Genomic DNA, 25994 nt, shown 5'->3' on the forward strand with positions numbered 1-25994 from the left:
TGAATGAATCACCAGTTAAACAGACTTAAGTGTGACATTAATGGCATGAGTCAGTTTTGCCATTTGATTTTCTAAATCAGGAAAAGACGTAGACGTCAATAAAAATTTAGCTTAATAGGGGATTCTATGTACTTCTATTCGTCATTATCATGAAGATTGATAAGTTCAGAATATCGACAAAATTGTCGGACCTAAAAAAACCCAAAAAACTGATTTGGTGGTTGTAGTGTACAAAGTGGGTGGAAACTAAAGCCTGGTTTATAGTCGGTAACGCAAGACGCAACGCAAGACGCAAGCCGCAAGCCGCAACGCAAGCCCTTGCGCGGTTGCAAGCCCCCCCTTGCGTGCTTGCGTGTGTCACCTCAATTTTCTAAACTTCACGCAAGACGCAAGCACAAGCCACTGGCTGTGGTCGAAAACACAGTGCACTTCACTCCTGCCCGAGCCGAAATCAGCCGGCCTGAAAAGCTGATTTCCCTTAAGCTATAAACTCTGTAAATATATAACTTTAGCAACATTTGAAACATTTTCAGGCGAGAAAGTAGTCGTTTAGACCCCCAAGGTGTTGAAAATCTGACAAAATACCGGCTATTTACAAGAAGAAGAAGAAGCATGAATCTATGGAAGAGAGACTTGCCGAAGAGCTCCTGGCGGTGAATTTCCTTTCATCGTAGTAGGCTTGTCATTGAAAAAACCCGCTACTCCACCTATTGTCCTGGCGGTGAATCGCCACGCAGCACTCGCAACCGCCAACAAAGCAAAATGAAGTATAAACGTCTCGAGCCATTAACATACGCGCAAGACGCAAGCGCAAGGGCAGTTAAAAGAAGTATAACTCAGCCTTTAGTCTTACTTAGAAAAATAACATAAGACATACTGTAAACATTTTAAGGCTACAAACCAGCAGTGATTTAACTTCTCATCTCACTGGAGTGACGTAGAGATGAATACAGGGTGGGGTAGGGACACCATGTTACTAATACAAGTTACGTAAGAAACTTTCGGCCGGAACACGTTTTTTATTAACTTGTATTTAATCTTAAAGCTAAAATGTTATTGTTTAATCTACATCTCAATCCAAGAAATTATATTTAATGATTTTGATGGTGTTCATGCACTTATATTCCCTCCACAAACAAGCAGCGTTTGCTCTTAAAGAGACAAAATCATGCTCATTCAAGGACTTTCAGTCTCCTTCTGTCTGAAAAACTTATCGATGTGTCTCATTAAGCCCCGCCTCTCAAACGAGCCAATCTGCTCCGATTGGTAAAAAATTAAAAAAATTAAAACGTGAGTATCCAGGCAGTTCAGAAGGGGTTTTTCTGGCATGGACTTTGTGGCTTTGGAGATATGAACTGACAAGAATGTGGCTTCAAACAAATCAGACCAAATGAGTAGAGCTGGTTGGTAAAAAAAAAAAAATCTATGATATTGTTTTATAACTACCCATGGAGGTTTAATTTCTTGAAAACTTAAAAACAGAGGCTAGACAGGCTTGGATAACCCAGCATGGCCACAAATGCATAAACAGGAGGAAAATTGTCGCATCTTTCCTTTAAGAGGAAGTTAAGTTTTTTTTTTTTATTTGGGGAAACCAAAATCTATTTCCTACGGTAGACGACTGCTCGTACTGTAAACATGTTGTAGCTCTTGACGTTAACCGACCTCTACAAGAACACACACACACACACAAAAAAAAGGCACATTTCATTAGAAATACAAAAAGGCTCAAATCCTTGGCTCACGAAATTACAACAAGCATCTTTTTCTGTTTTCAACCGATGATCAATCTGTCAACACACCATCAGGAAGTCAGCAGGTTAAGGCTCACGAAACAGAAAAATTCCGCTTTGATGCTTCGAAAAACATTTGACCCAAAACATTAAAGATGACCCACTAATCAGCTCATTTAAATTGATCAACGAAATGTATTTTGTTAACAAGTAGATTTTTTTTGGTTAAAAAAAACAACCGTAAACCCAGTGTAAATGTCAGCCTTCAGTTGCACAAATCAGTATTTTTTAAAATTGTAAATGTGTCCAGTAACAATCCTGCTCACTTTTACTTTCATCATCTCTACGAAATTTTTCGTAAAACGAGTGTTTCATGATTTCAGATGTAATGCTCTATTTTTTGTTTCATCTTCTTTTTTTTGCTCCATTCTGAGACGTTTCAGACACAGCAGGCAGACATTTTCTTTAAAAACATAAAATAAACAAACAAACAAAAAAAAAAACTGGGGAAAACAGTGAAGGCATGAGCGTCTGAACGTGGTGGTAGAGACCCTAACTGGGCGAAAAAGACGGGAATGTGCAAATATTCAGCACATTATTGTTGCTGCCCATCGATTGAATCCGAAAAATGGGACAATTTTGTGCTGCTCAGAAACAAAGATTCCAATACGTAAGACCAACTTCAAACATCCAGAGAGGAGCCAGTCTCTTAATACCGAAGCTGCTTTGTTGTTCGACTCAGAATACGTAAAGTTCTTTATTGAAGTCAGACTGATGACAGAACACTAAAATAAACAACACAATCAAGATTGTTAAAAAGGCACTGCGAGGACGACTACTCATCCCAACGACATCACGCTCGCACCATTTAAGAAAGCGACAGCTTTTATCACATCTGCCGATGCTCCGGTCTACTTCCTGGCGATGTGGCCGCTGCATTGGGTAGTTTCATAAATTAAAGTAGTGACATACAAAAACAAAAAAAAAACTCTTTAATATCTCCACTTATAAAAACATATGTACAAACGTCATTGTGAGTAATAAGACCATATTTACTGGGAAAGCCCCGGTTCAAGCTCCCATGACGGCATCAAGCAGCTGCCCTGCTTTAACGCCACTGAGCAAGGCACTGCTGTGAAACTACTACAGGGGAATTAGAGAGGATGTAACAGACACGCCTTCTCCCCCCTCGGCTTGTATAACGCCCATCAGCAGCAGCACTTTTCACTCCCTGTGGAGCAACAATGAAGAGGGATGCTTCCTGGGTCCGTGCGCCCTCCCTGCGCTGATGTTTCAATGTTCTCCTTGGGTTTAAAAAGTGTCCAGATGTTGCTTCTGCTCCCTCTTCGGACAGCTGGGAAGTTCAGGAAGAAAAGTCAGAAACAGGCAGATCTGGGAAAACAGACACTCAAACGGCTGATGAAAATAATGACGAGTTACCTGGATTTCTATCGTTTCTCCTTGTCCAAGTTTTCCTTCTGCTCCTGTTAAGAGGAAATAATAAAGAGTCAAACTGTGCACCGATCATTCTTCCACGGTGTAGAGTTTGTTTATCGTCGTGGGCATTTTACGTCCTCAAACAGCCTGCGTGAGAAAGCTGAAAGTCAACACGGGAGCTAACAGTAAGAAATGGAGCAAACACGGATGTTATTGAGTGGCATGTTTTTTTCCCACCCTAAAACAAATTTGGTTTGGTTGTTGATTCAGTGAAGCCTGATGAATCTAAACAGACGCGTCTTATAGTCTGAAACAAAGACGGAAATCTAGCAGATTATAGATTCGACATCAGGATCTGCTCAGGATTAATTTTCATCCCTTACAAAGAAACATCAGAAACGAACCACGACAAAAACCGTGATGCGAGGTCGAGTAACATCTCCCGCTATGAGCACTTGGAGATGAAAGGCGCCTTCTGGTGTCACAGAAGCTAAAAGAGGGAACATAACAGTCATCAAACTGCTGCTGGACAATGTGACGGCACGTTTTAAGTCACTTACAACTGATTTTCCACTTATTTTACAACAGCTGTCACACAGAAGGTTGACTAAACATTCGATTATCAATCCAAACACAAAAAGGCCAGTTTATTAACCACATATCAGAAAAGGTGAAGGCTTGAGATTAGATGTCAGACAAACAAAATGAAAAGAACTCAACTTAAACATAAAAATATAGGAAGTCGGCTTTTGTAGATTTTACTCGAAGCCTCGCTGCAAAAACAAATACGTGCAGGTGTCCATTCCTGGCAGATTACTTTGTAACGTGAAAGCTGGATTTCATACGGATTATGTGGATTTTCCACACGATTGTGGGTTAAGAAGTGCATTTCAAGCTATTTTCAATTCTCATCGACTGCCTAGTTGGTTAGATTTAGGCACACGAAGAATTTCGTTAGTTTTACCCTTTAAACGATACTACGATAAAGATGAAAGACACGAACGGCTGAAGTTTTGAGCCCACAAACCTGTTGGGACTCGGACGCCGTTCGGTCGTGGGGTTCCACCTCTGTGGGTGTTGATGGGAAGCTCCTGTTGGAGTCAGTTATGAGCAGAGTCCGCCGCTCCCTGGCTGGTTTTTCACACTTTGTCACACGGAACCTAAGAAAAGCAAAGAAAGAAAGTTTTTAAATTTATTAATGTTTGATTGTTACCAATGTGTTTCAAAATCCCTTTTTCAGCCTGGATGTTTTCGTGAATCATTAAAACAAGCTCCTGTTCTTATGTGAGAATGCTCTTCTGGCTAAAATACAGTCGGTGAGATGCGTGATGGGTTCGACTACTACTGACCTTTGTAAATGGTGCATCTATATTACATTGGTGCCACTACTGACATCTGCTTCTGCACAAACACACTCCCAACACCTCCAGCTCATTTAAAAATGACACCTCTCTCATCCACCCACACACACGAACACACAGCTACAGCTTTAATCAAATCAGCAGATTAATATTCGTATCCTGGTCATGCTGACCCTCCGTCATCCGACAGTGTAAATGAAAAGCAGCCTCTCTGCATCCCAATCAGCTCGCTGCAGGAAACTGAGCAGGAGAAACGCTCGCTGTGTGACGGCAACAACGCTGTGCCTGCCGTTTACCTAAAACGGGTTTTATAACGTTAACGCGCCGTCGGAGATTAACTCCCGATGGGTTATTTTGGTCTAAAACGGCTTCATAGAGAAACAACAAAGCAGTCTTACACTTACTGGAACCCACAACAGTTCACATTTCATGTGGACTGGGTCCGGAAGTTGTCATTACGACAGCTCCTGTGGTGCGTTTCAGACCAATGTGATCCTTTAAACCATTGAAAATGGGTTAAAAACTGTCCAATTCATCAGTAAAACCTGGAAGGATAGTGGTGAACCACTTTTGGGAGTAAACGACTCGTCAGTGAGTCTGAGAGCTGCGGTTTCTCTGTTCCTGTCACTTTAAGTTCAGTGGGCGTCTCTCCTTGTCGTGTCACTTTAACGGCGGTTGTACCACCGAAGCCTCCGTTTTCCCACGTTTCAAACAAACCATCTGCTTGTTCATTTTCCAGATCAGCAGTCTGGTGTCAAAATGCACTCGCCCGGTGTAATTAATAGAGGATTTTTCATTGATGATTATTCAGAGTTAATGTTTGATTGTCAGCAATGCGTACGGACTAATGACTGAGACGCCTCAGGGGCAAACACAGCTTTAATTAACCTCTGCTGATCCAAACTCCACTGGGAAGAGCCTGAGAAACCTTTGAGGGAAGACGGTAAACTCTTGTTTCATCACTCACCTGCCCACAGAAAGGACCGTGACCTCGCCGTGGTGACTGCGGCGCTGCTCAGGCTTGCGGGACGACAGCTTCCTCATAAGCGGCCATTTCTTCTGGCTGCAGCGAGTGCAGATGTTCTTGTGGCCGCCGAGTCCCCCGATGGTGTGCAGGTGATTGCAGGTGTGCTTGGCTGCTCCCGGAGGGGCCCCCGGTGACACAGGGGTCAAGGGAGGAGTCGAAGAGTCCACGGAGGTGGGCGTGAGCGGAGGCCTGAAGAGAAAGAACCAGAAATTAGAGCTTGTTTAAAGACGAAAAGATAAGATACTTTAAACCCAGCTGTTTTTTTAAAGAGAAAAAACATTTTCACAAATTCACTAACCATCGACTTACATTTATAATTAGTTTACAGAGGAGGTCTAATCGTATTTAGTTCTTCCTTTATTAAAGCCTAATAAATCAGAATTCCAAGCAATTACTGACCCGCTCTGTGCAAACAAACACTAATTGATGATGTTTGAAGGAAAATTCATAGAAAGTTTCAGTTCGGAGCACTCGGACGTCATAGTTACACTGCAATAAGAACTAAAATAATATCACCACACATACAATTTCTCTCCACTTTCGTAAAGACCTTGCCTCAGAATTGCGTCGAGATTTTAAATAGAGGACAACTCGCTTGGTCTTTCTGCTTTCCTTCGTGTTTTTCTCTCCACGTCCCTGGAGATCAACCCAAGCACAAATAGTGTTTCTACATGCTGAAATCAACATGAAACCTTAAAGTACGAAAAGGGAAAGGCTTGGTGTTAAGGAGTTCGTTTTTTTCTTCTCAGGAGGCACGTAGGTACATAGAGCAACAACTATGGAGTATTTTTATTTGATAAACCGTCAAAATATTCTCTATTTGTGAGATGTTGGTCGAAAAACCTAAATATTTCCCCTCGTTTAAGTAATTTAGTAAAGTTTAATACGTCACCATGTAAAATATTGAACTTAATGCTCCTGTTTTTCCCCTTGTTCTAAAAACCTAAATCCAAATGGCTCAGTTTTGCCCACCATCCATGTGTTAAAAGACCAGCGTTCGACACACTTAGCATTATCGGCCGCTGCCGTCTCTGTCAGTTAAGAGTTGATACAAACATGATCAATAGGTCTAAAGATGCCTGAACTTGTAGTTTGAATGTTTTTAAACTTTGTCCCACTGTCCAGCCATCAATACTTCCATTAAGTATGTGAGGTAAGGCCCATATTCACGTAAATACCTGCGAAACTTTTTTGATAAACAACAAGAAAGAAATAAAACAATTGTTTTCACGTTTTTGATCAAATATGTGCTTTTTTTTTTTTAGCCTAAAAACTTTTGAGTTATTCCAAGACAATAAAAAAGAAAGAAACTCGTAATTTTTAATAGTAACCATAGTAACAAGAGAGCGACAGCTTGTTTTAAAGAGTCACTAGCTGCGTTTCCATTAAATACAACACGAATATGACCTGAAAACGTAAAGCCTTTGCAGCACACAAAGCCGCCAGCAGATGGCAGTATAGGCTACTTAAATGTGGCGGCTGTCGTCACCTCAAAGCTCCAAGAAAAATGCCAAAGCAAGAGCGAAATAAATTGAATTAACTTGATGGGAGAAGATTATTTTTCAAACCGGCGCACATAAGTATTCGTTAAGCGCAGGTGTGGTTAGGCTCCGTCATGAGTGGAGGTATGAAACATGAGTTTGATGAGGCGAAGATGAGGAGGTGCTGGGTCGAAGTTAAGGGGAGAATCTGGAGACCAAGATAGGCACAGCTACAGTCACTCTCCATTTCTCTTTCCCTCCTCCCAGTGCGTCTGTCTGCCCCCATGTATCCCATAAATCACCCCAACCGATGCCCCTCTCCTCTCCTATCCACCATCTCTAAGTGATCCATTGGCAGGCTGCCCATCCTGGCAGAGAGAGAGAAAGATATGGAAAGAAAGAGGGAGTGGAGCAGGGGGCAATTTGAACAGAGAGAAAACAGAGAAGGAAAAACGAGGGGTGGAAATATGTGAAGGGAGATAAGGGAAGTGTGTGATATTCTTTACTTATTTTTTCCCCCTTCGTGGACATCCAATGTGGCTGAGCATTAGAGGTAACACTCCCACTATTTATCCAGGCGGTTACCAAATAAAAGGGAACATCTCTTTAACTGCTTTCCATCCAGAGCAATATGGAGTCGGGAAAGGAAGATGGCAGCAGTGTAAAGACGGGGAAAAACACACAGTACGCCGCTAACTCGATTTACTTTGACTCCTCTAATGTCACAAGCACCTCCTCTTCCGATGTGTTCATCTGCCCAACTCTATCTCCTCTCATCTCCGAGGAAAAACAGCACTCGTGTCCTCTCTATGTTTTGCTGTATGGACGAACAGCAGAAAGACGACTCCAACCGTCCAGTTTGAGTCAGCTTGAGCCTTCAGCTCCTGTTCCTATCATTTATTGTCATTTTATAGTGACAAGCAGGCAGCATTTGATTTGAAATATTAGCATCAAATGACCCACTCAGGCCTAAATTCATGCCTGTAGATTATTTTTGTTGCTGTTATCGGATCCTGATGCAAGCTAAAGCTGCAGCTAACACCTGAGTCGTTTCAGATTTGGTTGCTATTGCTGTTAGTTGAGATTTTTGTTCCCACATTCAGAGATTTCGTCACTATTCTTGGTCATTTTCTAAAGAAATGTATTTTAAGACATATTATGAGCTGATATATTAAAAATTACCAGTTTTATCTGCCACAGCTAGCTAAAATATTAAGCTAATTAGCTTCAGAACAGATTAACATTGAACCGGTCGACTTGCTTAAATGTTTTTGTCTGTGTCACGGATTTCTTTCATTATGAAGTCATAGGATTTTCTTTCTCTAAGCCTTACCAACTGGTTTCGTATTTTTACGTAGAGGCAGGATCCAAAACGTGAACAAATCACCAGCTTCACCCATCGCTCGGTTTTCACCGTTTTAGGTTCAAATTTGTCCAGAACATCATTTTTGACTTCTGTAAAAGATCGTAGAAGTACGAACAACTGTTTAGTAGCAATTTACCCTTAGTTTCATGCACAATTTTCACACAAAAACCAGAGAAAAATGAGAGATTAGCGCAGCATGGCAAGAATATCGCAATATGTGGAGTAGAGCTTTAAGATTTTGCATGGCTTCATGAACTTAAAAGAAGCTTTCTAATATTTCTTCTTCACAGACATGAAAAGATTACAGTGGGTTAGGCTAACTAACTGGCAACTAACTGTAAAATGTTGTGAGATAATGTTGGTCACCTTTAAGTTCTCCAATAAAGTTCGGGAAACTCTGATGGAGCAGAAAACCTTCTTTTTAACAAAAACTAACACAAAAAGTCCACATTAAAATCCTTGTTGGCCATGGACGCACACAAGCGGTACTTCCATAGCTGGTAAAGCTAACTAGCCATCAAGCTAATGATTGCGCCTTAGATTAGTTAACAAATTAGGTCATTTTTAAGCTTTTTAGTCTAAACACTTAGCGAGAATCTGTGGCTTTTGAGTGGAGTGTAACCTACAGGTCTGCTGTCCAACTTAATTTGCCGATTAGTTTAGATGCAATTACATTTTTTAAGTTTATAAATGAAAAAATTAAATAAAAATCCCAGAACATTTATCATATAAGGTGCTAATAAATTAATCAGCTGATTGTTTCAGCTCTGAGGGAAGCTGAAAAAGTTTTAACGTCTAGAAAATATAATTTGTTCCCCTTTTATTTGCTGTCACAGTTAAGAACCAAAGAAGAAAATATGTCGTTTGATAATCCCACAATGCACTGATGTGTGGCACAGCGGCATTTTGGGAACAGTCTCCAGCCGCTCGCCCTCAATCAAACCTCGCCAATCTGGAGAGGAATCAGAGGAGAAATGTGGCCTGATTGCTTTGGGTGTTCCTGTGCTGCTCCGTGCTTAGTCACAGGCTGACAAAGAGGCTTATACTGCCCCCTGGTGGACGACATGAATAAAACAAGTGGCCTCCTAAAAAAGCCTTTTTATTTACAGAGTTGATGTTTACAGGAACACGAGGACACTTACCCATCCGAATCGATGCTGTTCTCATGAACCATGGCTTTCAGAGCGTCTGAGTTTGCTGAGGAAGAAGAGAGAGAGTTATAGATAGGAGAGAGTAGGGGAAACAGCTAACAGTTGTGGTGGGAATTAGTGACAATGCTCCAGTGATTTAAAAAGCAGAGCACTTATTGAAAGATGGCTAAGAACGATTAAATCTTTAACGCAATTAAGTGGCACATAAGACGCAATCTGTTAACTTCATCAGCCTCAGGGGGAGTACGCTGGTCCACACAAAGGAAATGTGCTTCCAAAAACATGACTGGGGCATTTTAAATTAACTTAGGTGTAATGGTAAGAAATTTAGAGCTTGGAGATTATGTTTTGGATTTATTACGCCGCCCCCAAACATCAGCTACCAGCTTGTGCTTACAGGCAAAGTGGCTTTACCAAAAGCAGCAGCTCAGATTTAAATCAGATTTAAGTCCTGATGCGTTCACTGATGTCAAAACAAGCACACAGTGTACAAAGATTAAAAGAAGGTACATAAGAGATGATTCCTGTAAGAGTTTCACATCACAACTTTGCGTAAATATACTCAAACATCTGAGTTAAAGTGCGTCCCTCCTCATCACAGAGAGTTTTAGAAGAACACCCCTTTGATAAAGTCATTATAATAACACTTGAAGAAATAAGAGCAAATTATCGAAAGGTTAAAGCTTGATTTTGGGGTTTAATGACCTTTTTTTGAATTTCTGCGAATATCCTTGCTCTTCCAGCTGCTTAATGGCAGGACAGCGGGTCGAGAAAAGCCGGTGCACTAATTAGGATTCAACATACTAACTAAAAAGTATATTTGTTTAGTTGCTGCAACTTAAAAAGCAGTCAGACAGAAAATCGGCTCATATTTTTGCTCGCTTAATCATAAAACTTTTAATCTAAATAAACTGATGGAATCTAGTTTTAAAGGGATTCACACCCTAAAATAATAATTTTCTTTGAGGAAAAAACAATGAAATCACCAACAAATACCTGCACAAATCTAATATATATATATATATATATATATTCACAATGGGATTTACATCCAGAAAAGCATGATTCCACAATTTTTTCCTCCATTTTGTCTGAATACCCACAATTTTATGATTTACCCAGAACTTTCAGCTATTGTACAAGACTGTTTTGTGTCTTTTCTGTGTTTTTGTTAAGTTTTTAGCTAAATAATGAGGAATAAAAGCATGAATGAACATCCTCGAAGTGTGGGGATTCCATGTTGTTTGTTCCAGAGGTTGTACAAGGAAGTACGCTGAAATAATTGGATCATCAGCAGAGGGCAGCGTTTCATTTCTCCGCTGATGAAGCACTCCACGTACTGAAGTCCATTATTCCTCCTATTCGAAGACGAAATGCTGTTGCTGATATAAACGGAACAGAACACAATCACCTCTGGTTTCCCAGATGACCAGTTTCCTTTTTAAAACAGCTAAAAACAGCAGTTTTATTCACCTTTATCAGCTGTTTCTGTTCAAGGTGTGTTAGTGCTTGAGTCACTGCGTGTCAGACGGACTTCGTGAGGCTGAGTCACAGCTGAAGGACTCCCACTCCCGTAAGGACCAGTGATGAGTCGGCTCAGGGGACAGAAAAGTCAGCCCACAGCTCAGGACAGTGACGGCCAGTCCTGCCTTCATGTGTCATCCAGACGGTGTTACGTGCACGGGGGCAGTTGTAACTCTTAACGCTCTTTTACTGAGGAGTGTTATCTGGGAAACATGATCAATTCTACACCAGAAACTTAACGAATTAATGAAAATACATCTAAAGAACATTTCAACCTAATTAGGTAACCTAGGAGGTTAAAAAGTGGCATTTTAAACCACTAATTTAAACTCTACAAACTACTTATGGATACCATTTTTTAGTAATTACCGTTGAGGAAAACTGAAGGAAATCAAAACCTTTGAGCCATAAACCTTAAAGATGTTGTTTCATAAAAACTTGTGAAGTATCCATTTGGTATAGAATAAGTGAAACAGGAGGTTGTTTATTCAACTAAAAAAAGCCTTATTTCGATATCACTCTTTGGTAATGAAGGAAATATTCTATGGTTATTATTGTGAATTTAACACAATCTTAGGATTGATTGCTTCTGATGCTACGGTCCAGAAATAAGATCACCAACAGCAGCATTTGTTTGACTTCATTGTGAAACGGCGATCTAACCAACCACCTTTCCGTCTTTAAATTCCACAGCGGTCGTCCTGGATATGAACTTCCACTAAAACCCTGATTCCCGAGCCAAGCTTTTCTGAGAAGAGCCGCTCATACATCACAGCTCAGACTCCAGCACTCGCTTCCTTCCTGCAGAGTGTGTGAAAACCTACCTTCCCACATAACAAGAAGGAAGTCCCACGACAATCAGATGTTCAGAAACCTTCAGAAGCTAAGAGAAGCAAAAATAATGCGCATCAGGAGGTGGGAAACCTGTTGGAAACACACCTTCGTTCTTCATGATGTATTGGACAATATGTCCAACTGTGTCGTTGTCACTGAGGGTGTCGTTCATATCTGCAAGAACAAGAAACACACAAAGTTGTGTTATTAGGTGTCTAATCTCAATCGAAATCACATCAGCATCATCTCTCACACAGAAGGACGTAAAGAAAATGTTACGTGTCGTTACCGTCATTCAGGCCATCAGTGACGCAAACAGTGCAGCTAAAGCTAACTGAGACTTAACAACATTACTCTCTGAGGCTTCTCTGTTTAACTGGAGGAATAATGGAAACCCACACAGATTCATGGAGCATCTTACTGCATATTTCCTGAGATTTGAGCGTGTAATTTCATTAATCCAGTGCCGTTTACAAGTTTTTAAAGCAGTACTATGTAACATTTCTACCTTAAAATAACAGCTTGAAAAAAATTGTGCGGCTAGAATGAGTTTTAATATTACGATTGGCCTGTCTCCTATGCCCTTCGGGGGTCTGAGTTGGAAAAACTGCGCTATGTAACTTTGCTGGACCGGCCCGGGAGCTGAGCGGAAGTACTTCGACTTGCTTTCTGGCACACCTACCGCAAAAACAAATAGACCCCTCTCACGCTCCCAGGTATAAGGCTAAGCTAGCGCAACATTGTCAGTACGATCATCATGGCAGAGGCACCGAAGAAACAGAAGAAGACGTTGACTGATGAAGCAAGGAAGAGAAAGAGATTTACGACAGTGTCTTAACCGTACATTACCTCCAAGCCTGTAGGGGGAGCTCCATGATGGGCTTTTTGAGAAGTTACATTGTATTGCTTTAAAGCTTGAATCTGGGGTGTTTTTGTTTCGTTTTTTTTTTTTGCCACTTGAGCAAAAGAATCTGTAAAGTAAACACAAGAACTAAAAAGTTCCAGAGAAAGACCAACAGTGAAAGCCGGTCACTCTTCAGCTGTCAGCAGAACATGCTGGTTGATTTCTTTGTTTACCGGCTGTTTAGTGCTGGTTGGCACTTTTTAAAAAACCCAATAATTAATCCAAGACTGTTTGAGGTAACTGGGATACAGCTGCAAGCTTAGTGCGTGATCAATTAGTTTGGCATCTTACGGTTTGTTTGTTTACCGGCAAACGTCCTGCTTAAATCTTAAATACGTGTTGGGTGCACCACCTTTAATCACCTGTGGGATAATCACACAATACGTGATCGAGTAGAAGGGCGAAACTGTCAGCAGTCCTCTATTGAATCAGTGACGTTCAGTGTCATGCTTCCTCGGATATTTGTGTTATCAGCGATGAGCACAAATGCATAGAAAGTGCGATGATTAACTGTATTTCAACACTGCCGACCAAAACCTCCACGCAGCACACGCCCATATGAGCCTCCGACTTCCTGGAGTTTCCTGTTGATTGCTTCCTCTGGTTTTCCTGGCTGCCGATAAACATAATGATCGCATTCTCAGGAGCCTCCTGGTGCGTTATGGGCGATGGTGAGCAGTGTGGAGGGTGAAACAGAAGAGCGCTAAAGGGAACAAGCCGAGAGGAAACCTGATCTCTGTGAGAGGGGATGAACTGAACGAATGAGGTCAGAACACAAAAGCTTGGTTTTGACAAGCCAGAGACAGGGTAGGGCTTAATGAGGAAACAAAGAGGCAGAGAAAACAGGGAAAAACCTTCATGGACCAACAACTGTTGCACCACTGGCAGGAGTTTCCACCCCACTAAGTTTCCATCACCACTTTTAATTCATCTTTGAGAGAAAAGTTCAATTCAAACTGTAAAAAATTAAATAACTTCACTTTGAAATGATACACTTGTGTGTGTGTGTGTGTTTTTTGCCAGTTTCATAGAAGACTTTATATGTTTTAGATGACTGGAAACCATTTCCTGTCTGACCTGCTAAAGATTAAAGTTAAATGACTCAGAAGCCGTTTCTGTTCCGAGTCGGAAACAATAAACTAACTCGTCAGACCGGTGTTTTCACAGATTTGATATAATATTCCAGAGATTAAACAAATTCCTGAAGAAAAGCGATGTCATGGCAAAGAGAATCCCAAAGAAAACGCTGTTGATTTACCTTTAAATCTACATTGTGATGGATTGGCAGCTACCCAACCTTTAGCCCAATGCTAACTAGGATAGGAACCAGGCCTATTTTGACCACGAATTGGAATAAATGGGTATCGAAAATGGACGGATTGATACCAGTGGCCGAAATGAGCCTCCTCCGATAGATGCCTGAGCTCAGCCTTAGGGATAGGGTCAGTGGTTTGGAGTAAAGCCGCAGTTCCTTCATATTGGAAGGAGACAGTTCAGTTGATTTGGACATGTTGTTTCAGAAACTTCTCAAGGGACGTGTTTTTAGGCACTGGGAGGAGGCCCTCCAGGTGGATCGAGGACCCGCTGGAGTCGTAATATCTCTTGGCCGGCTTCAGAAATGCGTCAAGGTTCCTCTAAAGGGCGGCACAATGTCGCTGGGGAAGGAGAGGTATGGGATCTCTGCTCAAAATGACCCAATCCCAGATAAGCAGCAGAAAATGGATGGATGGAGGGATGGATACTACCACTTAAAATTATTCCTTAGACTATTCCAAGGCTTTAGTCCAGAAGGGAGAAGAGGGACACGTGAAATATGTCGAAAACCATCGAGGGGTCCGGTGTATGATAACAGTTTAGTGAGAGAGACGGCACCAAACCTCACAGCGTTGTGTCAGCAGTTCTTTTTTCACTTGCCCGTGACAAACCGCCGTCCAACACAGTGGATGCCAACATTTCTGAGCACAAGCATTAGTGAAAGGAGAGTAGAGCACCCAAACCTGGCCTCTTTCAGAGTTGCGCGACAAATTCACCTCAACTCTCTTCTATGACGGCTGTGCTGAGATTTAGTTAGTCTCACCTTACTGAACACGCCCTTTGTTAGTTCAGAACATGAGCACCGCCACTGCCAAATGTCTTCCTGGTTTATACCAGCCTCCACGCCTTGAAGTGACAGGGGCTTTCTCTCAATAATATGGCTAAATTTAGACGAGGACATTACAAGAAAGGCTCCGAATTCAATGTCATCAGCGTTTCTGAAGTCAGGGGCGTTTCTGGAGTTCCTTCATCTGTACAAAGACTAACAACTGTTTTTCTTAAAATTACCTCCTGCCTGGGGGAGTTTACAGTATTGTTTTATTCAATCCTGTTAATTTCAAACTGAAAAATCTTTACAGGGAAGCGGTTGGTCATGACATCAGGTTATTTTTGGCACATGCCATCTCATTAGATCCAGGAATGTAGTCGAAGCCTGATAATACTCGAAGGCAGGTGAAAGCATCCAGTGATCTTATCGTTTTTCTTTTTTTCCCCTCCCTGACCTCTATTCTCTCTACCACAAATCCGGTGGTTTCTGTGCAACAGCGTCGCAGTTTGACAGAAGGAATGTGGTGTTTAATAAATGTTTATCCAGATAAAAATGCTTCCTCTCATGTGCTGCTGTTAGACCAAAGAGGGTAAAGTGAGAAAGTGAGTTTCCTGTTTAAATATGCAGCGCACAGCTTAAAGCTATGGTAGGTAATCCTAGAGAGCTAGCAAGAGAGCTAGCAAGATTCGAAAGTGTCCCCTCCTCTAAGCTCCACCCCCCCCTCCCCATTCCGTCAGTGCGTCATCCAAAGCCGGTAGAACCGCATGCGCACACGGAGCAGGGAGCCGACAGAGGGGGGCGTAGGCAGAAAGCAGAGGCATCTGATTGGTTTTTGTAGGCGCTCCAATCCCGCTGATCTCGGATTGGTCAGCTTTTTCTCAGTCCTGCAGCTGCCACAGAGGTCTGATTATTTTCGTCCCTTTTTCTAAATACATCTTGTATAGATTTCTCTCAGGACAGACGGACCATTTCACCCAGTATTACAAAATGTGTTTCTGAACAGGATTACCAACCATGCCTTTAATGCAATAAAGAAAATCAACCACCTGTGTTACAATATTAAGCAAATGTTACTTTTACTAATGATCACGAGTAAAATTCCCCAGTCTCTCATTTAAAAAAAAAAAAGCCCACAATTACGCACCAAAGGGAGTCATCGTCTCCCACAGAGGACGCTGCTTTGTAATATAAATAATATAAAGGTGCTAATTTAATGTCTGTGTGGTGGTCCAATCTCAAAAAAAAGGCCACTGAAGCCAGAAGGTGATGAGAGGTGCTGGAGTCAGGGCAAAATTCTGCTTTTCTTCAACATTAAAGCATTTAAAAACTCCAAAAAAAGGAAAGAATGAAGGTCAGGATCGTTCATCTTGAGAGCCGTTCCCAACATATTGTTGTAAAACTGACCATTTCATGTTGTATCGTTCAATAAAAATGCGCTTTTAGTGGTATCGTTTAGTAAGTAAGTAGTTTTTTGGGCTCCTCAGCTGAACCCAGAGACACTGAAAGGTTAATAAAAAGAGGATGTGTCAAACGTGTTTTCCTTGTAGCTACGCCATGTTCTGCTTTGTTTTTTTAATGTTCAGTCGTCCGTTTTAACACGAACATGCAGCGTTGCTTCTGTACGGTCGACTAAAAAGTAGAACACAGGAGGGAGATCTAACTTCATCATACGAGCGTCCGTAACACCCGACAGTCGAGTGCATCTTTAAACAGCCACCGTTGTTTCTCTCTAACACTCGAAAAGAAAAGCTTGATGTGCTGCATGTTGAGGGCGGGGTGGGGCTAAAGGTTGGATGGCATCGCTAAGCCCTCATTGTTCACACTGCTCCTGTTTTTAATGAGTGTTACGGTGAAAGAGGCGTGCACGTTGTTTGCAGTTTGTCGGCACTCCCGTGAAAACAGAGAAAGATAAAAAAAACAACTAAATTTTCCCCTTTTGACATAAAACGTCAGTTTAAATGGTGGGTTATGTAAACGCGCCGTACTTTTCCGTGACAACCAGTCGGAGCGATGATCTCGGCCTGTCCACCACAGCACGTCAACACATCTGTATTCTGACTAATAGTTATCAGACAGTTGGATTTAACTTATTAGTTACTTGGGCGTGTGTGTGTTGTACAAACAGTTGATGATGGCTGCAATAAGTGTCACAATCATACTTGTGTCACTAACTTTGGGCAAGACATCAAATAAACAAACAATCCAATTTAAATTAATTTGGCCGGATCTGATTACCTCCACCCAGCTCAGGGTCTCCCTCCTCTTCCACACACTCCTCCTCATCATCATCATCCTGGGCGGTGGTGCAGCGGTAGCCCTTGCTCTTCAACACGTGGCAGATCACCACCCCCAGCAGGCCCAGAAGGAAGAAAGCCGGCACCAGCACGAAGGCAATGTAGTCTGGGTTGCCTCTGACGGCACCATTATTCGTGGTTGGCCCCGCTGGAGAATACGAAGAAACAAAAGATGAAGGCGAGAACAAATTACAAATGAAAGCAGTTACGAATTTAAACACCGTCAGCGGCAACATGACGGAGCTTTCGTGCTCCTCTCCCAGATAAAATCGAGCCCATTGATCTCTTATTATTATTATTATTATTCAGTTCACAGTGAGCCAAAGACACAGGCCCATGTGCTTCTGAGTCTGCTAAAGCACACAAACACACCTACATGTGGCAGGGTTGGTCATATCTGAGGGGTTTTAAACAACAGGGATCGTAAACTTTTACCACTCCAGCCTAAGCTTTCTTTGTCCTATCTGCCCGTACAGATGGACTAAAGTCTCCTGAGAAGGCTGCTGGGAGGAGCTCATACGCTCCACATTCAATTCACACAACTAAAGAGACAGTCCTGAAAGTCTAAGATGATTTTATTCATCATTATAACGATGAACTCAATCAGTTTGACCGGCTTGAGTCTCCGGTTTCCGTCCAAAAGTAGCAGCAATTTTAGCTGGGCTGAGGATCAGGAGTTAAGTCGTTGAGATAAGCACCAACGATGCCGCCGATCCGGGATGCTCTTTGCTGTTCAATCTACGACAAATGAGGTGCTCAAACATAGTTGAGTGGAAGCCAAAGCAATATTACTTGGAAGCTACAACAATCCAAAGATGTGCCGTTAAGTTAGAAATGACTAAGATGCTCCATGCAGAGAGCATCTTTCATTAAAAAAAACTAAAAAAAACTAAAAACTTGATGATAACGGGGTTAGAAAGCTATGATATATTAAGCCCTAATTGTTTGTTTTGGTCTTCCATCCACGTAACTCCTAATTTCTACTGTTCATTTAGGACACAAGGTCATATTAAGGTCACACATCAAAGGATAAGCCGTGATCTGTGGTCAGTGAAAGCCGAACGCTCCCATGGCTCCTGTTGTCGATGCGTCACGTGACACATTCCAGCAGAAGACACAAGAGGGCTTTTGTCTGCATTCCTGTCCACATCAGTGTGTGCACAGCACAGTAAAAGTCAGAAAACACAAAAGAGAAACAGTGGCACGGGTAAAAAGCTCATTTCACCCTCATAAAAATCAAATAAAATCCTCGAGACGCTTGCTGTGCTGCAACAACGGCAAGTATGAGGCATCTGAATACCTCACCACATGCCCCCAGATGCTCACGAGTGTTTTGCTCTTCCATTGTCCCGGCTGCCCGCCGCATCATGCTGAACACACCAAACATTGTCTGCTCGCTGACCTCCTGGTGACCAAATGTGTCCATGTGCTCACAATGAGATATGACGATGGTGACGACCCATTCTTCCTCTCTAACCGACTCACAAAGCAAGCAAAGGACTGAATTAAAAAGCATTTAAGGGAGGACAACGACTGGGAACTGGGTTGAAGGGAGTCATTAAGGGGGATTTTAATCTCTTAGCATCCACAGCAGGTGCCATGGTGGAAGTCCTGCGTGAGCGCCAAGTGATGTCGCATCCACACGCCAGGAGGCGTTTCACGCATTTAATCGTGTTTATTTATACAGCGATGCAGGGTGAAAGAGACCATCAGGCTGGCAGGTCTCTGTTTGGGCTGTGAAACCAATGTGAGGATTCAATTAAAGGTTGTTTTCGTCATCGATTCATCCGTCTATTACCTTAACCTGTCAATCGTGTGTCAGCCAGACGATTCAGTCCCCAAGAACCTGAGATGGCGTCGGCAGGCAATGATCGTTTCATCCAACGATCGTTTCATCCAACCAACAATCCAAACCCAAAGATATTCAATGAGCAGTAATATATGAAAACATAGAGACACATGAATCGGTGGCAATTGAATTTCTACCAACTGAGAGCGTCGGGAATCGCCAACAATTATGATAAATATCACAGACGAACACCAAGTTCTGACACCAGTATTGAAATGTAACAATGCCCAGATCTAAATGTACAGAACCACTGGGAGTGAACTGGATAACACCCCAAGTAAACCTGGCTCAGTGCGACCCAAAAATAGATGACCTCAAATCGACACAGCTCAGTTTCCGGCAGACTAAATAATATCACCAAATATGACCTTACAGCCAAGGTAAAACAGGGAAATGGTTGCCAATTTTTATTGATAAACAGTTTATTAATCTCTAAAAGGAAATTATAATGTATAATGTATATACAAGATTGAACAGAATCAACTACTAAAAGCAGAATGAATGAAATCTATTAAAAAATATTGACACAAAGTGATTATAAAGCTATCATAAAAGCCTAAAAAGTAGTGGAAAGAAATTACTTTTTGTGCCAGAAGCTGAGGAAGCCTCTGACTGAAGACCCTTTCAGTAGTTTGTAGTACGACAAGATAACTTCTAGATATGAAAGAATGACGTAAATACAAAACTTGGCAGCAATAACGTCAAAATTTGTTGTCTATTTCCTGTAAAACAAGATGCACCAGAGTTTGTTTTGGACTAAATCTAAGGGCACTTGTATTTTTCCCTACATCGCTGCAGGCACAGTGAAAGCAACGTGGTTCGTCTAAAGTTCAGGGTGTTAAAAATCCATTTGTATCCCCTTATTTCTTCAGATAAGAGGTTATTTCAAAGAATTATTGAATTTATGCAGAATAAGTGAAGTTGCACTCTGATGGATCAATATTTAGTGTAAAAACAGTAAAACGTACATTTAGAAGGCATTTTACTCTTTAACAGCCTGCAGCAGTGAGCTAATAAGGCCTTTTGCTTTGTTAGTTTTTCAGAAAACTCCATCCAGGGTGAAAATATTTCATGATCGTCATGGAGACAGTGGTAACTAGGCTTCCTTTACATGGCAACGGGGGATGCCAGCAAGGTAGTGATGTTCTTATTGGTGGATTGAATGGTGGTCGTGGTCATTTTTACAAGGTCTGGTCTCATCTCCAACAGTTTATACAATTCCAACTGACTAATGGCCCATAGTTAAGTATTATCAAGCTAACTCAGTCAAGTAGAAACAGTTTCAACACGCTACTTCTGGTGAAAAATGAGACGTACGCCTATAAAAAGGGAAACCTGATGCCACTTTGGGTTCAGGGAGTCGACACCATCTCTACCTTTAAGTCTAGACTTAAAACTTTTCTTTTTGATAAAGCTTAGAGTTAGGGATGGCTCAGGTGACCCTGAAACATCCCCTAATTATGCTGCTATAGGCCCAGACTGCTGGGGGACCTCTTCTCCCACCCGGTCCAGGCAGATGGCCACCCTTTCTGGTTCTGGTTCTGCCAGAGGTTTCTTCCTGTTAAAAGGGAGTTTTTTCTTTGCACAGTCGCCTCATGCACGCTCAGGACAGGAGCATCATATCAATGCAATCTGTATATAGCTCTGTATATATGAATTGGACTAATTCAGAATTTAATGAATTGGATTTGATTGAATTATGATTGCATTACAACAAATTGGATCGTATCCAAGTGCCCTGAGATGACACTTGTTGCAATTTGGCACTTTATCAATAAAACTGTCCTGAACTAAACTGTGACGTATGTCCGTTTTGGCTTTAACTTCGGTATGAGCGCGTGAGAACTGAATCGAAACAGAGGAAACATACTCTGTCACAACACTCCGTCTCAGTTGCATGTGATTCTCTGGATTTTAGGTGAGTCAAACAAATACTTACTGGATCAAAATGCCTTTGGCTACAAGAAAAATCAGCTCATCGAGCACCAGATGCACAAAGGACTACAGCTGGTATGTATCAAACTCAGCTGACCACTTTAACTTGGTTTCCAAGCAGAGGAAAATCTACAAAAGCTGAGCAGTTTATCACTTAATTCACCAAAACAGGCAATTACTCTGATAAGGAGTAATCCTCCCCTCTCCAACTCTAGATGTGAAGAAGTGTTTCCGTCTATCGTGACAAACCCAACATTTGAAACATCTCCCAGAGCTGCATGCAAGATCAATAAGCCGGCGTTACCGTGCAGCTGCTTTAATTTCCTGCAGTTTTATTTGGATTTACCGGTGAGAAGTTCTGTCTGCCTGAAGGTTATTTCATACCGAACAGTCTCAAGCACAAAATGACTTCAAATCAATCTCTGCAAAAGATACACGCTTACACTTCGTGCAATTCTTCTCGTTCGGTAATACCCGACCTCAAATCTCAAAGACCTGAGCTTTTCTAATCCCCCCTACATCGAGTCTTTGGTCAGAGTGCAGCATAGACTGGATATCATCTGCTGGATGCCACAGGCTGAAACTGATGAGCACGAGACAGAAAAGAGGATGTCCATGTTCCTGCTGGCATCAGCAGAAACCCCAGGACACAGAAAGTATGTCTCCAAGCAGCAGATTGCATGTTTAAAGACTAAAATGATGTGTTATTCCTCCCTTCAGCTCGTAATCTGACCCTTAACTCCATTCAGCGTTACAACAATGACCACCTACACATTAGGCCGCAGCATCCTCTCTGCTAATGTTCTGGTGTCGGGTCTTTTAAGAGACCGAGCAGTCCGTTTACCCCTGAGGATGCATGGAATAAAGAAAGAGGAACTCCACACGTCAAGACAGGATATGCCCTTTGGAAGTTACTGGATAGCTGCAAAAAATACACCACACGGCCTTTAAAACAAGAGTAGGAATTAATTTCTGTCAGACTGCAACCGCACGCTTTCAGCTGACCACTGAAAACCAATAGAATAAAGTGCCTCATCCATTTGTGGTTTCCCATTTCCACACACTCAGGAAATTGCAAAAGTGTTGTGTTTAATGCAAACCAAATCTGTTTAATTGCAAAGACTCACTTGAATTTAAGCTATATGTGCTTATGACTCATCACCACAGGTCTTATCCCGCACGTATGACACGAAAGCTTGAGTTCAACAACAAGTAGAAGCATCCAAAGAGCGGAAAACCTGGAAAAATATTCGATTAATAAAGTTTGGATCAGTGCGTTTTCAGGTGTCTTTTCTCAGCCTCACGTTACGTAAGCGTTTCTGTTTTTAAACAAATGTACTGGATGACCGGTTCAATGAATAAGTATGTCGATTCAGCCTTAGCCTTGGCCTTTAGCAAGTCACATACTTCTCAGAATCAGAAAATTGACTTGTTGAAGTGTAAAATCACTAAAACGGAGCAGTGATTTCTTCTCAGTGTCAGCAGCCTGTGTGTTTAGCCATCTCACTGAATCCTGCAGAAACCAAGCTGAGTAAACAGTGTTTAAATTCATGCCAAAAGTCAGAGAACTTCCATCATTTACTCATCTGTCAATTACTATCTTGGACGGCAAAGAGCCAAATCAAAATCTTGATTCCTAAAACACAATGCAACCAACAATCTGGATCCATAACCCTTTACGGTCTATGGGATGGACAAAAGCGACGAAACTTTGGCATTTCTTTGCTTCATTTCCCGGGTAATAAACTAGTTAAATGTGTCTGAAGCAGTTCAAATCATCAGGACAGCTGTCAGGTGAGACTTTAGATGTATTTTAAAAAGGTTTTATTATGAGGGATTATTATCTCCCGACTGAAATGAGCCAAACTGCTTAGATTTACTGTCATTAAATAAAGAAAAACTGATACTTGGAAGCACTTTTTAAGATGCAATTACACATCAACCAATACTACTATCTACATTAATCGTGTCTAAGTTTGTGAAAAGATCATGTAAGCCATTAAAAGCTTCTTTTTTGTTTTACCATTAAGGAAAGTTGTACCTCGGCCAGGCTTTTATAAGTTAGATACTCTGTGTTTGCACATCCCTTCACATTAGCTTCATGCTCCCCTGAGATGCATCTGTCACTCTGACAACTTTCCTAAATGGCTGTTGAGTTCATTTTCCAGACTGGCTGCCACATCAACACAAAGACTGAAGTCTGAATTAACAGCAAACTTTTCCGGAGAGGAGTTAAATGTCAAAAAACGTTGAATATCAACGAATGTGCTCCGCGTCGTGTCTGCAAATGAGGATGAAAAAAAGGCTCGGAAACTTACCAGTAACGGCGGTTGTATCCGCCATTGATGGACAGAGCCGCAGTTAGCCGGATGAGACAGACAGGCGGCTGTTGGACCTCCGGCCAGAAGCTACACTGGTCAAACTAAACTAAAGAAGGGACCACTCAGAAACATTAACATGTTTCCTGGTTAACAGGCAGTGGATACGCCCTGTTTAAACGGGTCCCGCCTTCAAAAAAGAGCAAAACACGCGAAGAAGAGTGAGAGCACTCCCTCCTTAATACTTCCGCCTTCGTGCCGATTGGCCAAACGATCGTTTCAGCGTCCTAAAAACGTCACAAAACCTTGAAATTTTGTGTTGATTCGACAGCGTTGACACGTTTTCTTGTACTAAGGAGGCCAACAGTTAACTGAGGCAAAATTAACTGAAATTAGTGGGTCAGGAAAGTCTTTAAATAGCGCAGCTTGAAACATTTCAAGGGATATACGAAGCTCAGCACTTGAAAGACAAGAAAAAAGAGGGAAATCTTATAAAGATAACTTTTTTTTACAATCGTTAATGTGAAAAAATATCTTATTAGTCTGAATGTCAAATAAAAATGTGAAACGAAGTTTTTCCAAGAAAAGAAAAACATAACTTTGTACATTGAAGTTGTTGCTGTTTAGAAAAATCAAAGAAGAAGAAATGGCGCTGTTACATTGATCTACTGGCAGAAAGTACGAAGCTAAGATATTTCCTGTCAACTTTTGTTCATTCGTGAATAAACGTCTATATCTGTATTTTAGTCCTGCAATTCAGGGCTTGTAATGATATGATAATGATAACTATATTAAAAATGTATGATGTTTAAAAGGCTGAGTTTTTGAGGAGACCAGACTGGTCCTAACATGTCCCCAACAAAGAATGTTTGGAGAATTTGTAGATTGAAAAAACGTGACAATAACAACCCTAAATATGTTTCACATCTTCAAATGTGTTTGCACAGAGAATGGGTAAGCAAATAAGCAATATTACAAAGGATTTTTGTGGAATATGTTGGAGGCCTGACAGGCAAAATAAATGGATTTATATCAACAAAAGAGATCAAATTCATGAGATAGAACATGAAATAACTTGTGTTGGCCATGTGGGAGAAGTAAAATGGGATTAATATGTGCCATTTAGATGCGTAGGAATACAACCAAAGGTAACAGTATAAGAACAGCAAAGATCCACCCACAGTTCATCAGAATAACTAGTTTATTCATCCAAAAACATTGAAATCAGATTGTTCAATAGAAGAAAAAAATAAACAAAGTTGCTACACTCCTGTTTGACGAGTGTTCTGGCCTTCAGTCGTGTCCATTGGTGTTTCAGGCGTTTTGTGCTGCATCACAGAGCGGATTAATCAGCAGTATTATCTTTTTATCACCAGTGACAGCTTTCTGAAAGACCTGAACAAAGAAACTGCTTCTTCAGAATACACCATACGACTTGAAAATGTCTTCTTCGTGTGCTTCGTTTAACAGACCTGAATATTGTGCGTTACACTGGAGTAATTTGTCCATTTCAGCTGGGTTTGGCATTTCTAACCAACCTGAAAAACAGGACTCCTGCCAAAGAAGACGCAGCAGAAGACACAATGCTGCCATCTGCTGCCAGAAAAGAAAGATGAGACTATTTCTATAATCCAGTTATCCACTATTGTTGAAGAAGATCATTGAGTCTAAGAAGCTGAAAGCCACAATTGGCACCGACGATAAGTCGTCTGAAATCTCACCGATTAGCAACTGGTGGCTTTTCTCAGCAGATGTGTTTACATAGATGCACAGGCCTCATTCAGATTAGAGTAAGTTAAGTGAGTTTGTTTCTGTTGTGCGGTTTTACAATAATTATCCCCGTTTCCAAAAACTAGTCAGAGTTTATATGTTTGTACGTGTTTCTCTGTTTATTCGAGGTCGGATCTCAGAGGCAACAGGTCCAGGAGGGAAGCCCGGACTTTCCTCTACCCGGCGACATTCTCCAACTCCTCCTGGGGGATCATGAGGTGTTTCCAGACCAGAAGGGACATATATAATCCCTTCAACATGTTCTGGCTCTGCTCCCAACTGGAAATGCTTGAAAAACCTCCAAAGGGAGGCGACCAGGCAGCTGATGCCCGAACCACCGTAACGCCTTTCGATCAGCTCATCAGCTGAAGATTGAAGAGGAAAATCCTCTCATAATCTGTAGACATTTTGCAGTAAAAACCAGGGGCGTGGCTACAGAGGGGCTATGGGGGGCACTGCCCCCCCCAGGAACAAATCCTGCCCCCCTGAGAATTGCCCTGTCCATCCAAAGAAAACTGGCCAGAAAAAAGGCCACGATTTATTATCTCTGTTTGTGTCTTGTATTGATAGAATAAATGCAGGTGGTGACTTTAAAAAAGCATATATCTGCAAAGTTTATAGCTTTATTTATTTTTTTGTAATCGTGTTTCCCCCCCTCCGTAAACCTTAACCCCTTGCTGCTGAAAAAAAAGGCGATTTTCACATTTTCGGATGTTTTTGTTGTATATAATGATCTGAAATGTAGACTTAATGAAGGTAATAAAAAGCTGGAGTTGGCTGGATGTCTTGTCCCAAGTATCTACTTGAATTTTAACCCTCAATGGAGAATGTGGAGCATGTTAAACAAAAGCTATTGCATCCTAAAGTCCTGGTCTAAAAACCTCTCCAAAATAGGACATATTTGCAACATGGCGAAGGGGTTAAGGG

At 41.5% G+C, this 25994-nt stretch overlaps 1 protein-coding gene across 1 annotated transcript; it reads right to left on the minus strand.

The window, feature by feature from the left end:
- Positions 1-2708: 2708 nt before the first annotated feature.
- rell1 (RELT like 1) lies at positions 2709-23452 on the minus strand. Its single transcript, XM_075451313.1, has 8 exons — positions 23298-23452; positions 17137-17343; positions 12020-12088; positions 9548-9602; positions 5499-5747; positions 4198-4330; positions 3174-3217; positions 2709-3087 (listed from the first exon to the last, which is right to left on the minus strand). Exons 1-7 carry the CDS (start codon positions 23320-23322, stop codon positions 3182-3184), a joined length of 774 nt encoding a protein of 257 aa, XP_075307428.1. The 5' UTR covers positions 23323-23452; the 3' UTR covers positions 2709-3087; positions 3174-3181.
- Between the last annotated feature and the right edge of the window lie 2542 nt (positions 23453-25994).

The sequence above is a fragment of the Odontesthes bonariensis genome, chromosome 19, assembly GCF_027942865.1.
Source record: "Odontesthes bonariensis isolate fOdoBon6 chromosome 19, fOdoBon6.hap1, whole genome shotgun sequence".
Taxonomy (NCBI): Eukaryota; Metazoa; Chordata; class Actinopteri; order Atheriniformes; family Atherinopsidae; genus Odontesthes; species Odontesthes bonariensis.